The sequence below is a fragment of the Solanum dulcamara genome, chromosome 8 (assembly GCF_947179165.1).
Source record: "Solanum dulcamara chromosome 8, daSolDulc1.2, whole genome shotgun sequence".
Lineage (NCBI taxonomy): Eukaryota > Viridiplantae > Streptophyta > Magnoliopsida > Solanales > Solanaceae > Solanum > Solanum dulcamara.
In genome coordinates, this window is record NC_077244.1 from 61,112,978 (window position 1) to 61,127,709 (window position 14,732).

At 37.6% G+C, this 14,732-nt stretch overlaps 1 protein-coding gene, 3 long non-coding RNA genes and 1 pseudogene across 4 annotated transcripts; 4 read left to right on the forward strand and 1 right to left on the reverse strand.

Moving 5' to 3' along the window:
* The first annotated feature begins 416 nt into the window (after positions 1–416).
* Positions 417–10,783, forward strand: LOC129900025 (uncharacterized; annotated as a pseudogene).
* On the forward strand, positions 2,110–4,441 carry LOC129900354 (uncharacterized). Its single transcript, XR_008769604.1, has 4 exons — positions 2,110–2,205; positions 2,299–2,380; positions 2,948–2,993; positions 4,278–4,441. It is a non-coding gene; the product is annotated as an uncharacterized LOC129900354 (long non-coding RNA).
* On the forward strand, positions 6,686–8,711 carry LOC129900355 (uncharacterized). Its single transcript, XR_008769605.1, has 3 exons — positions 6,686–6,769; positions 7,337–7,382; positions 8,673–8,711. It is a non-coding gene; the product is annotated as an uncharacterized LOC129900355 (long non-coding RNA).
* Positions 10,784–11,318: 535 nt separating the features above from the next.
* On the reverse strand, positions 11,319–12,747 carry LOC129900353 (uncharacterized). Its single transcript, XR_008769603.1, has 3 exons — positions 12,642–12,747; positions 11,884–12,546; positions 11,319–11,743 (listed from the first exon to the last, which is right to left on the reverse strand). It is a non-coding gene; the product is annotated as an uncharacterized LOC129900353 (long non-coding RNA).
* Positions 12,748–13,556: 809 nt separating this feature from the next.
* Positions 13,557–14,457, forward strand: LOC129899686 (uncharacterized). The gene has a single exon (XM_055974710.1). It carries the CDS (start codon positions 13,681–13,683, stop codon positions 14,236–14,238), a length of 558 nt encoding a protein of 185 aa, XP_055830685.1. The 5' UTR covers positions 13,557–13,680; the 3' UTR covers positions 14,239–14,457.
* Positions 14,458–14,732: the final 275 nt, after the last annotated feature.

Here is a 14,732-nt window from a genome sequence, read left to right on the forward strand (position 1 = left end):
TATTCATTTAACAAATCTTTTGGGACTCACCACAACTCCAAGGTTTTAAATCAACAATTCAAGATAAACAACATATTTAGGGAAATTAGCATTTTTTGTCATAATCCACATAGTTAATAACATCAATAAAGCATGTTTAACAACCCATCTCCATTGACTCATACTAACAAAAAGATTTTAGGAATTTCTTAGCTCAACAACATCAACACAATAAGAATCAAATTAATAGATGACAAGACTCATTTGGACAGAATAGCTAATAGAAAGAGATTTAGAAGGACGAAGAAGTTCTATTTCATAAGCTGTGTTATAATTAGAGCTACCATGTATTTATACTACTAAATAATGACTATTGATTCTCTAAACAGAATCCTAACTAACTGCAATGTAACAGTAATCGTCACTAACTCTAGGAAATGAACAGTAACAATGAATAGTAACTCTTAACTAATTTCTGGAAATATTACTAATAGCTTCCCTTCATTTTATCTTTGTTGATTGGATTTCTTCACTTAAACTTGTATCATCAGCCAATTTTGTACCTGGGTACTTAACACTTCCAAAGACCAAGCTTTAGATTACATCAACAATATTGCAATTCCCCATCCATGGTTGAGTTATCCGCATTAAAAACAAAGCAATTGGGTCAATTTCTGTGACACCAAATTCTGGTCGTTTTAATAACTATAGAGCAGAGATTGGTTATGTATTGGCTTACAGGTACTGGGGTAAAGGGATTGTGACAAAAGCAGTGAAAATTGTTGTGTCAAACATATTTTTAGAATGGCCAAATCTTTAGAGGATTGAGGCTTTGGTGGATATAGACAACAAAGGATCACAAAGGATATTGGAAAAAGCTGGATTCTTGAAAAAAGGTGTTCTAAGAAAGTTCATGTCACGCCCCGGGAGGGTACCCTAGGTGTGGCCGACACTCGAAGGCCATTTCTGACCTCCGAGCGAACCACCTGGTCCAGTCACACATTCATTCAATCATGTTCTCTTAGCAGAAAACTCAATTAATGAAATACTGTTCATATATATATGGGGGCCGAAGGCCAAGCATTTTCAACCCAACAAAATAATATAATAAGGCTCCTTAAAATAACAGTTCAACCTCCCCACACTCCAGTCTATGAAGCCTCTATCAAAGTCTAAGAGGTGCCAATAACAAGTCCATGGCTACCAATAATCAAACTAAAGGAAACGACAACACACTATACAAGAAAGCTCAACATCCTCCAGAAACTAGGAGGACTCACCAACTAGTTGGGAGTGTATGTGGATCTTCAACGGAGCGCTGGTTGATGATCTCTAGTACCTGTCTCTGTATCATGAAACGATGCAGGCCAAATGGCGTCAGTACATAGAATGTACGAGTATGTAAAATGGCGGAATGCAACGAACATCAAGGAAGAATCAATCAACTCGGAATCTCAACTCAAAAGGGATAACAACTCAATCACATGTCCTAAGTCTAAACAAGGATATGATTTAGACGGGACCAATCACATACAATTCAACTCAATCTGACTCAGAATACTAGCAAGGCCTATTTGGGAGTTTTTCTTACCCGACAACCATCACTTATGAGCCAGTGAAAGTACAACAAACCGACGTTGTTGTCGCGTCCGTTCATACTTTGCCAGGGTATGAACGAATCAACCAATCATGGATCCAATCCAACCAAGTCCTATAATGTCAGGACAAACATCTCGGGGAAGCATCCAACTTTAACGGTTCTGTTACAACCCATATTTTTGTACATTTGGACATTTGGAATAATTGTAACAAGTGAAGGATAATGGTACGTTTTGGTCTTGTTTGATACATAAGTTGGTTATGGAATTTTGGAGATGGAAATATTGGAAAAAAAAAAGAATAAGGAAAATAAATATATATATATATATATATATATAAGTTGGAAGTTCACAAAATGTAGTTTATGAAAACATATGGGCCAAGGGATTGGGCTTTGAAAGAAATCAAAATAATAAGAGAGGCCCAACACAAGGAAAGGGCCCAAGTCTTGGAACTTAGCTCATTAATTAAGTGGCTTATATATATATATATGTTGATGACTTTTAAGTCATATTTATCCATTAAGTTTTCTTTATCAACAAGAGGATTCAAGAGAGTTCTAGAGAGAAAGGAAGAGAAGAAACTTGAAGCTAGAGAAAGAATAGGTTCGGCCAAGGGAAAAAAAAGGTAAGTCTCCGATTTTGCTTCATGAATTAATTATCTAGGGTGTAACAAGGTGTTATGAAGGTATTGGTAATGAAATTTTATGGTTTGGAGCAGCCCAAAACGTCACCGAACAGCCCCAAAGTTTTAGCCGCGCTAGGAGAGCTTCCGAGGCAAGTTTTGGAGAGTTTCGGTAAAGGTAAGGTCTCTCCTTTAAAATTGGAGTTTATGATGTTGTTATGAGGTGTATTACGTGTCCTAAATATGGCTGGAAGCAGAGAAAATGTATAAGGGGGCATGATGCTGGAAACTACTAAATTAAAGTCGTAGTAGCTAAATCAAAGTCGCGTAGTGTATGGTCGTTGAGGCACTGCGGGTGCAGCTGGTTGGATTGTATGTTGCAGGGCTTTAAAGTATTTTAAAAAGGGTGTGGTTGCTGCTGGTTGCAGCCACACGACCCCCCGTTTGGTATGGTTAAAGATTTTACGAAATAAAGGTTAAAAACTCTATTTTGGTATCGTAGTTTTATGCTAGTTGTTTGGAGCTTGTGTTGTGTAAAGTTGAGGTGATTTGATTGTATATATACTGCTGGTTGTTGTTGTTGATATGATTGTTGAAATGGTGGCCGAGTTGAGATCTCGGGGATGGTGTATTTATAGGGGAGATGCTGCCGAAATTTCGGCAGATTAGAAGTTAATTTGTTTGAAGGATTAAGACGAGTATATGGTGATGAATCTAATGACTATGTCAACTCTCTTGAATGTAGACTAACAAGTTGGAAGAATAAGAAAAGCTAGTAAGGCGCGGTACAGGTATGTAAAGCTAATCGTTCCTTCTTTTGGCATGTCTTTGGTATAAGTATGTAAGGCTTACCCTTTTTTTTTCAAGGCATGATTCCGATGTGATGGTTTCATAAGTGCTTCCACATTTTCTTTGTTTTCAAAAGCTAGGTGTCAATGGTCCCAAAGAAATGACTACTTTTCTTATAAACCATCAATATTTTTCAAAATGTCTATGATTTTCCAAAACAAAGGTTTACAATATTACAAGCTTTTATGACAATGACGATGGATATGTTTTACAACGACATTGATGATGTCGAGGATGAGAATATGTCTATGATGGATATGATAAGAACGGCTTCATGTATGTAATGTTTACTCTTCTTTCTTTTGGCATGTTTTGACATAAGTATATAGAGCTACACTTTCTTTTGGCATGATTTTTATGAAACAAGTATATGATATTTTATACAATTTCAAGGAAGTCCTATTCGTAGAGCCACTAGGATGGCCCATTTTCTTATGTTTCCAAAGGATATTTTCTCGTGCTTAGATACGCGTATATGATTTCAAAAGTTTTATTTTGATATAATCCATGGAAATTTTTGAATGGTACTTGACATGACTCTTATCTTATTTTGTGAATCATAGCTCATTCTAATTATTCTACGAGTCTTGAAAATTGGTCATATGTGCATATGTATACGATTTGACGCCTTATAAGATTGTGACCTTATTCTACGTTCTCTTAATATTATCTTTCTTTGATAGTCTCATCCTATAATAATTGTTCCTTCAAGGTGAGACAAAGCGACCGTGGTTAGTCTATAATACAATCGGAGGTTACCGACCTTCCGTCACTTCGATAAATATACGACTTTCGTTGGGCTCTCGTGCATGCTGTCTATATGTATATGTATATGTATATGTATATGGGGGATATGGAGAGGTGTATATGTGGCGCTATAGATGCATTCCCACCTGATCAGTTGGAGTAATTTTCATCCTGGACGCGGGATGCCCGGACGCGGGAAATATGTGGGCACGCCGACGTTGTTCGGTGATATGACTTCTATTTTCTATGCATATGAAAAAGATATGTTTTATATGATAAGACAAGCATGCATGGCATCTGGCCTAAAAGGGCACTCATATGTACAGGTTACTCTCTTATCTCACTATATGTCTATGATTCTACGATATGGTTGTTCATACCTTATGTTCTTTATTATGCTGATTTTCATGTATTACATACTCAGTACATTACTCGTACTGACCCCCTTTTCTTTGGGGGCTGCGTTTCATGCCACGCAGGTACACCTAGACAAGTAGAAGCTACTATAGAAGATGTTCCAGCGGGGTTAGCAACTCCACTTGTTCCTGGAGTGCTGCCGAGTCAGAGTATATGCGCTATGATGTTTCATTCGACGTTAGAGACTTTGCAGACAGAGTCGTGGGTATAGAGTGTCAGCTTTGTAAGCGGCGTCACCAACCGATATGTTATTATATAGTATGTCATGAGTTTATGAGATGATGGATTTCGGATAGCAAGATTCGGAAAGCGTAGCTATGTTTTTCATTTCTTTTTTATGCAAAATTCTAAAGAGATTGAGAATGTAATATGAATTAGCGGGTTCGCTCGGTTCCGAGCACGGAGTTGGGTGCCCATCACACCCTGTTGAGATCGGGGTGTGACAAAGTGGTATCAGAGCAGGTCGGTCAAAGGGTTTTCTGCAAAGTCGTGTCTAGTAGAGTCTTGTGTATGGATGTGAAGCCGGCCACATTTATAAACAGGAGGCTATAGGACATTTAGGATATTATCTTTTTTTATTATCTTAGATCGTGCGATAGAGCTGTCTATCAGGATAATCTCCTTTTAATGGACTACGAGATGTACGGTCAGACCTCTACGGGAAGCTTGTTTCTGACCCTCTTTCTTGCAGGTGGGTACAGGCTGTGGTGGGAGATGAAGAGACCAGCTCTAGACAGTATAGAGGGTGCGGAGAAGGTCCCTAGGGTACACATGGGACCTCAGGCTCCAGGACCAAGCAGGCAGAGCCCCAGTTATTCGATTGAGACGAATCCCTCTGAAGACCCTGATTATGTTATAGGGACCGATCCTTCAGAAGGCTCAACGACAGGTTCCCAAGAGCATCTGATGACCAGGAAAGTGGTTCTAGAAGCCACGCTAACTGCTCTTATGACCGAACACTATGTCAGGCCATCTCCTACGGTAAGTGTTACGATATATTCGAGCCCTCTATCTTGGTCGTCGGTGAACCAAGAATTTCCTGGCTATCAATATATTTTGGATTCAAGCGAGGAAGACGATGAGGAACAGACAAGCAAATGGCATCCAGATAGTGACGGGGAACATACTTCACCTCCTAGGTCACCGGATCGAGCTGGGGACTGATCGATCATAGGTATAGGAGAGTGATAAGTACAGTTTTTGCTAGTTATATGGGGCAAGTTGTCATTTTTGTTTCGGCCTAATGTAGGAAGCCCTGTGCGGCTGGGACATGAGATGTTATAAATGTATGTATATATTAGCCCTGTGAGGCACTGCGAATGTGATATGATATGATATGGATATATATATATGTTGGCCTTGCATGGCATTGTTCGTATTTCCTGAGTGCAGGTTTGAGATAGTAAGGAATATAGAGGAAACTCTGTTGGAATTTTCTAGAAAGAAAAAGGGAATAGATAGCTCCGAACGGAAGGAGTGGTATGAAAAGGCGAGAAGATAAGACCATTATTAAAATAGAATTGACATGAGATTGAGAAGAATTAGAAGTTAACCTCAGGTACCCGACAAGGATAAAAGCTTATGAGATATAAAGAAGTATTGTGGATATGTGATTTCGCCGTGAAAAGTATAAAGACCCCTCAAGGATGAGGGACGTAGCTCTGCAAAATCATTGACGCGTTGCGAGCCCATTAAGTGGAACAAGTGGTATCCACTAGAATAAAGATAGTGTTATAACAGAGCTAGAAACACGGGTCACTGGAGTACAAGTACATTCGGATGGAGAAGTTGAAATGAGTGTGAGCGCTAACTAATCACTAGTGGGGAAGAAAGGAATTTTCCCTATAGTCTCTATAAGATTTTGAAGAAGGTTTTATTTAACATTCAAGGACGAATGTTCTAAAGGGGGGGAGAATGTTACAACCCATATTTTTGTACATTTGGACATTTGGAATAATTGTAACAAGTGAAGGATAATGGTACGTTTTGGTCTTGTTTGATACATAAGTTGGTTATGGAATTTTGGAGATCGAAATATTGAAAACAAAAGAATAAGGAAAATAAAATTATATATATATATATATAAGTTGGAAGTTCACAAAATGTAGTTTATGAAAACATATGGGCCAAGGGATTGGGCTTTGAAAGAAATCAAAATAATAAGAGAGGCCCAACACAAGGAAAGGGCCCAAGTCTTGGAACTTAGCCCATTAATTAAGTGGCTTATATATATATATATATATGTTGATGACTTTTAAGTCATATTTATCCATTAAGTTTTCTTTATCAACAAGAGGATTCAAGAGAGTTCTAGAGAGAAAGGACGGGAAGAAACTTGAAGCTAGAGAAAGAATAGGTTCGGCCAAGGGAAAAAAAAAGGTAAGTCTCCGATTTTGCTTCATGAATTAATTATCTAGGGTGTAACAAGGTGTTATGAAGGTATTGGTAATGAAATTTTATGGTTTGGAGCAGCCCAAAACATCACCGAACAGCCCCAAAGTTTTAGCCGCGCTAGGAGAGCTTCCGAGGCAAGTTTTGGAGAGTTTCGGTAAAGGTAAGGTCTCTCCTTTAAAATTGGAGTTTATGATGTTGTTATGAGATGTATTACGTGTCCTAAATATGGCTGGAAGCAGAGAAAATGTATAAGGGGGCATGATGCTGGAAACTACTAAATTAAAGTCGTAGTAGCTAAATCAAAGTCGCGTAGTGTATGGTCGTTGAGGCGCTGCGGGTGCAGCTGGTTGGATTGTATGTTGCAGGGCTTTAAAGTATTTTAAAAAGGGTGTGGTTGCTGCTGGTTGCAGCCACACGACCCCCCGTTTGGTATGGTTAAATATTTTACGAAATAAAGGTTAAAAACTCTATTTTGGTATCGTAGTTTTATGCTAGTTGTTTGGAGCTTGTGTTGTGTAAAGTTGAGGTGATTTGATTGTATATATACTGCTGGTTGTTGTTGTTGATATGATTGTTGAAATGGTGGCCGAGTTGAGATCTCGGGGATGGTGTATTTATAGGGGAGATGCTGCCGAAATTTCGGCAGATTAGAAGTTAATTTGTTTGAAGGATTAAGACGAGTATATGGTGATGAATCTAATGACTATGTCAACTCTCTTGAATGTAGACTAACAAGTTGGAAGAATAAGAAAAGCTAGTAAGGCGCGGTACAGGTATGTAAAGCTAATCGTTTCTTCTTTTGGCATGTCTTTGGTATAAGTATGTAAGGCTTACCCTTTTTTTTTCAAGGCATGATTCCGATGTGATAGTTTCATAAGTGCTTCCACATTTTCTTTGTTTTCAAAAGCTAGGTGTCAATGGTCCCAAAGAAATGACTACTTTTCTTATAAACCGTCAATGTTTTTCAAAATGTCTATGATTTTTCAAAACAAAGGTTTACAATATTACAAGCTTTTATGACAATGACGATGGATATGTTTTACAACGACATTGATGATGTCGAGGATGAGAATATGTCTATGATGGATATGATAAGAACGGCTTCATGTATGTAATGTTTACTCTTCTTTCTCTTGGCATGTTTTGACATAAGTATATAGAGCTACACTTTCTTTTGGCATGATTTTTATGAAACAAGTATATGATATTTTATACAATTTCAAGGAAGTCCTATTCGTAGAGCCACTAGGATGGCCCATTTTCTTAAGTTTCCAAAGGATATTTTCTCGTACTTAGATACGCGTATATGATTTCAAAAGTTTTATTTTGATATAATCCATGGAAATTTTTGAATGGTACTTGACATGACTCTTATCTTATTTTGTGAATCATAGCTCATTCTAATTATTCTACGAGTCTTGAAAATTGGTCATATGTGCATATGTATACGATTTGATGCCTTATAAGATTGTGACCTTATTCTACGTTCTCTTAATATTATCTTTCGTTGATAGTCTCATCCTATAATAATTGTTCCTTCAAGGTGAGACAAAGCGACCGTGGTTAGTCTATAATACAATCGGAGGTTACCGACCTTCCGTCACTTCGATAAATATACGACTTTCGTTGGGCTCTCGTGCATGCTGTCTATATGTATATGTATATGTATATGTATATGTATATGGGGGATATGGAGAGGTGTATATGTGGCGCTATAGATGCATTCCCACCTGATCAGTTGGAGTAATTTTCATCCTGGACGCGGGATGCCCGGACGCGGGAAATATGTGGGCACGCCGACGTTGTTCGGTGATATGACTTCTATTTTCTATGCATATGAAAAAGATATGTTTTATATGATAAGACAAGCATGCATGGCATCTGGCCTAAAAGGGCACTCATATGTACAGGTTACTCTCTTATCTCACTATATGTCTATGATTCTACGATATGGTTGTTCATACCTTATGTTCTTTATTATGCTGATTTTCATGTATTACATACTCAGTACATTACTCGTACTGACCCCCTTTTCTTTGGGGGCTGCGTTTCATGCCACACAGGTACACCTAGACAAGTAGAAGCTACTATAGAAGATGTTCCAGCGGGGTTAGCAACTCCACTTGTTCGTGGAGTGCTGCCGAGTCAGAGTATATGCGCTATGATGTTTCATTCGACGTTAGAGACTTTGCAGACAGAGTCGTGGGTATAGAGTGTCAGCTTTGTAAGCGGCGTCACCAACTGATATGTTATTATGTAGTATGTCATGAGTTTATGAGATGATGGATTTCGGATAGCAAGATTCGGAAAGCGTAGCTATGTTTTTCATTTCTTTTTTATGCAAAATTCTAAAGAGATTGAGAATGTAATATGAATTAACGGGTTCGCTCGGCTCCGAGCACGGGGTTGGGTGCCCATCACACCCTGTTGAGATCGGGGTGTGACAGGTTCAATCCCCTCCTATGTTTGGCGATGTAGTTATTGGGTTCGAGTATGGACTATACCCTTGCCCAATTCGGTGCTCGATACTCCTCCCAAGACTCAATGCTCATAAAACTCCATCCAATCAACTCAATCAAATCATATCGACAAGTCTCATTACAACCTTGTCAACTCATCAACTCTATCACGCTCAAATCTCTCTCAATCATACTATCCGATCAATCTCAATCATATCTTTCAAAAGAAATTTAAAAGCACATTTATAGCAACATATAGACATAACCAATCATTTACTCCATCCATTTGAGAAATCCTTGAGACTCATCACAACTTCAAGACTTTAAATCACACTTTAAAATAGGCAACACTTCTTAAAAAATAACATCTTTTATCATAATCCACATAGTTAAGAAGATCAATAAAACATATTTTAACAACTCATTTCCATCAACTCATACTCACATAAGGGATCATTTTAGGGACTTCCTAGCTCAACAACATCAACACATATAGAATCAAATAAATTGGGGACAAAACTCATTCAACCATGAACCATACCAAGAAACTCCATTTTCATGGACATCTAACCTCAAAGCAAGAGTAGGGCACATGGGTGGACTCAACCCATATTTTGGATAGCCTTACATACCTTAGTGAAGACTTGGAGAAAACCTTGTGGTTGGGTCTTCAATGGAGAACTCAAACCTTGAAGCTCTTGGAACTCTTCTTGTTGGAGGAGGATTTGGAGAGGAAGAAGAATAGAGAGAGAGAGAAGAACTCCTAGGGCTTTTTAGAGAGAGAGTGGGGGCTGAAAATATGATCTCAAAATAGTCTAGGGTGATACATATATAATTTGGGTAAGTTACCAAATTGCCCCTTCTCAAAAGTTCTGAAAAATAGGCAAAAATGCACCTGGCGCGATAGTGGCGCATCGCGCCATTGTAGCGCCAGGCTGATTACGCCTAAAACCTGCATACCTCGCAGTGGCACGCCGCGCCAAGGACCAAACTACTGAGGCATGTTTCTGGCGCGATAGTGGCGCGTCGCGCCCTTACAGCGCCAAGGCCAATATTTTCTGGGTTCTGGAAATTGGCTTGAAAAACCCTGCACACCTTTAAGTGGCGCGCCGCGCCAGAGACCAAACTACTGAGGCATGTTTCTGGCGCGATAGTGGCCCGTCGCGCCACTGCGGCGCCAAGCCCAGTTTTCCAGCAATTGCAACCCAGGCCTGAAAATCTCTGCTGGGCTAGTTCATCTTAGGATCGTCATATCTTTTGACTCCAAACTCCAAAATGCATATTCTTGGTGGCGTTGGAAAGAAGACTCGATGACCATTAATTTAATAGGTCGTGGGCCACCCAGATCGTCATATATCAAAAGATAGGGTCGTTAGAAGTCAACCTCTCATCTAAACTCCTCCTCAAACTTAGCCACGACGAACCTTTTTGGTCTTAGCTCGATCCTAGGGGTCCTCCGTGACCCCACATCACCTCCAACACTCCTCAATTACTCGGGGACTCATCTCAACTCAAGCACACACTTCTAAATAATTGGGTTCGACCCGGCACGATACAAGAAGGGTCCGAATCCTAGGGAAGAATTTTGAGGGGTGTTACAGTTCAAGACTAAAAAGGGGAGATCAAGAGATGAGGTCATATTTAGCTTTCTATCTACAGATGCTCTTCAAGACTAGTTCACTTACCTTAGAGTGTTTGATTGGAATTCAGGCTGAAATAGTATGTATTATATATAGACTTTATCAATGATATGGCTGAAAGGACTACTGCGTGTGTTTTGTTTGTTTGGGGGTGGGTCAGTGGGTCTCATTATCATTCTCGTTACTCAGAAATGATCCACACAGATTCATAGACATCACATCTGAAAATTTATTTGTTGTCCATCCAGCAATATAAATGTGTATCCTTCAATATTTAACTAACAGTCTACCTACCTATGTAGCCTCTTAATTAAGGTAAGACTCCTAACTAGTTTAGACAACACTTTGAATGTAGACTAGATTCTTAATTAATGTAAGAGTCCAAATAAAAATTTATGAAAAAGGAAATAGCTAAAAGAGGCTCACTAAAAATAGCTAAAAACAAAAAAAGAGAGGTTAGAATGCAAATACTTATCTGCACCGGGTGTTTACACCAAAACCAATTCAAGTTATCATGATTAAGTGATTTAACGAAGTGAAAGTATATATTACCATAGTTAAATGACAATTGTATATATTCTCACACATATCATGCATCCATTGGGTACGGTGTAAACACTGGTTCATGTAAGTTTTCAACTAAAACTGATTGTGTCACAAAACATCTGGATCAAAAGTAATGGCTACTTCCCTGCGTATTTCGGTGCAACACTATTATTCATAAGTAAATAGTTTTTCAGCTCAGTATTATAGTTCTTAGCTGGAATCTATTGCTGGATTCCAGTCCTATAGTTTGTAACTTGAATCTATTGCTGAGTAGACTTCTCGAAATCTACGGACATGAAAAGCTCCAAAACACTACCTACTTCGATAATTCCATAAATAGAACGGTTCCGTCACAATCTTGCTTTTTATCAGCCAAATACCCTCTTTAGTTGATTGTAATGACTTTCTTTTCAGTTCCAATTAAGTTGATTGTTATGTCCTATCAAGTGCTATATGTTCTTTCAATGCACTTCTTTTTTCAGTGATTAACTGCAGAAATTTGGATCACAAAGTGAGTTCCAGATTCAGAATGTTCCTTCTGTGTATATTAAGGGAAATCACATAACTAGAGTTTGATAATCTCTCTGAGAAGCAATCCAAAGCTAGGCCAGTAAAAGAAAGAAGATTACCTGACCAAGAACAGATAGGATCAAGGAATCCCCAATTGAAAACCACTCATCACTAATGCCAAACATCCGGTTCAATCCGGTTACCAGCAGAACCTATCAACACGTCGATTACACATGAGTCAATCTAAACCGACAGGAAGGGCCACACAATAAAACAGAAGATATTTTGGGACAGATACCTGTGTCATCCCAAGAGTTGAACCAATAATAGTTGTCACAAGGAATATTTTCCTTAAAGGAACTTTCTTTAAAAAACCATTGTAAAGCGCAATACCAATAAGTGATGCAACTGAAGTAACAAGCTTAATTCTGGAGTGAAACCATGTTTATTGGTTTTAAAATCAACAAACTTCAGTTAAAAAACTTGCATCTTGCATTTAATAATAATCTGAACAAGAGACTTGAAGTTGATCATACATGAAGAAAAACGTAGCAGAACCTGATTGTGGTGTTGCCTGAAATAGGAAAACAAATAGCGTGGGAAGAAAAACATTAGGCTGCTTAATAGCTCCCCATAACTGGATAATGCTACGTTTTGAACTGTCAAAGAAGCCATTGCCTAAAGAGTGATCCCTTGCTGGGCCATGTACAGGCTCCTCTTTCACAAGTAAAGATACTGCAGATGTTATCAGTGGAAGTAATGCTGTTACACCAAAGAGGGACCTGGAGGAATCAAAACATAATTAACTGACTGAACATTAACATTGCTCAGACCAACACAGGCTACAATATCTCAACAGTCTGAAAAAATATCATACCTCACACCATAAGAAGGGGCAGCATCATAACCTTCTATATTCTTATGGTTATGATGTAAATACTCATCATTCAACAATGAAGAATTACCATGTTTCTCAGAGGAAAGAGTTCCTGTTAACAGATGCCAATAACATTTCAGCGACAAAAAACACATAATTTTAAGAGATCCAAATATTGATTGATTCATCAATAGTCCACAGAAAGCCAGCTGTTAGAATTATGCTTTTGAACTGCATTAATTTTATTTTACTGCTTAGTTTTTGAATAAATCCTAATTAATAGTTAGTTAGCTAGCTTTTCCTATTTATTAGTAATTAGTTTATTAAGATATTTTGCGGAGATATTCTAAGCTAGTTTATCATTATCCTTTTACTATTTTTGTTCTTAGAAATATAGAGTCCAAGAAATCAAAATATAATAATTCTCTTTGGCTTCATTGCAGTATTTTTCTCTCAAATTCTTCCTCTGTTATTTTCTTAATTTCTTTATTAAAAGACTCACACTAGCATTAAAAGTGGAACAGTTAAATTGTGAGGGTTGGACAAGTCATTTGGTACAAATAGCTCTATATAACGAAGCAAATTCAGTTTTATATAACTAAAATTTAAGTAAAATTAAAATGACTTGAATTTTAGTCATATAGAACTTCAAATCCCGCAAGTCTCAAGTTATTTCGTAGATAGATTTGCAAACTTCTACGCACTTTAGGTATGCCTTAGATCTTTAAAGGAGTTATGAATTTATTTATTTTTTAAAAAAATAAATTTGAAGTTGAGTTTAGGAAAGGATATTTAGTAGTAGATAAAATAATTTGTGAAACTTCAAACTGGTCAACTGCTTTTCTCAATAGATTTTACTAACCATTCATTTATTTTTTTTAAATACACGTCTTGCCTTGTCACCCAAGTAATGAATAATCCCAATAAGTCCACCAAAATTGACCCATTCTCTCACATTTTCAACCATATATTGCAAAGTCTTCTCCCCCGAAATTCTCCAGCAAATTCTGATATCTTTAATTTTGATCATATAAAGAAAATGGATGAAACAAGTCGCAAATCAGAAGGAAAAGAAATTGAAGACGAATTAACTGAAATAACTCTGAGGCAAATTGAATTGTCAGATGTGGATGATTTCATGGAATGGGCAACAGATGAAAAAGTCAGCCAATTTTGCACCTGGGATACTTACACTTCCAAAGACCAAGCTTTGGATTTCATCAACAATATTGCAATTCCCCATCCGTGGTTACGAGTTATCTGCATTAAAAACAGAGCAATTGGGTCAATTTCTGTGACACCAAACTCTGGTCGTTTTGATAGTTGTAGAGCAGAGCTTGGTTATGTGTTGGCTTACAAGTATTGGGGTAAAGGGATTGTGACAAAAGCAGTGAAAATTGTTGTATCAAACATATTTTCAGAATGGAAAAATCTTGAGAGGGTTGAGGCTTTGGTAGATGTAGACAACAAAGGATCACAAAAGGTGTTGGAAAAAGCTGGATTCTTGAAAGAAGGTGTTCTAAGAAAGTTCAAGACTATAAAGGGGAGATCAAGAGATGAGGTCATATTTAGCTTTCTATCTACAGATGCTCTTTAAGACCAGTACAACTACCTTTGAGTGTTCTGTTTGAGGGATTGTTACACTTATTTTATAATGTATCGTATTATATTATATTGTGTCAAATTGTATTCAAAATACTCGAATAATATGTAAGTGTACTTTGTCTCAGTGGTGGAGCTAAGATTTTGAGTGTTCTGTTTGAGTCATTGTTACTGTTATTTTATAATGTATCGTATTATATTATATTGTGTCAAATTGTATTGAAAATACTCGAATAATATGTAAGTGTACTTTGTCTCAATGGTGGAGCTAAGATTTTTGTCAAGATATTTATAATTTAGAACGAATAAAAAAAAATACCTAAATGGTTAGATTACTAAGATTGGCTACAAAATAGTCATACCTCATTTCATATATTGGCTACAAAATAACCATACCTCATCTCATATTTAATAATAATAAAAAAAAACGCCCCTCTCAAGGCTCAAACCCAAGTCTTCAACGCAAATTTGCACACCCTTGACCATTGG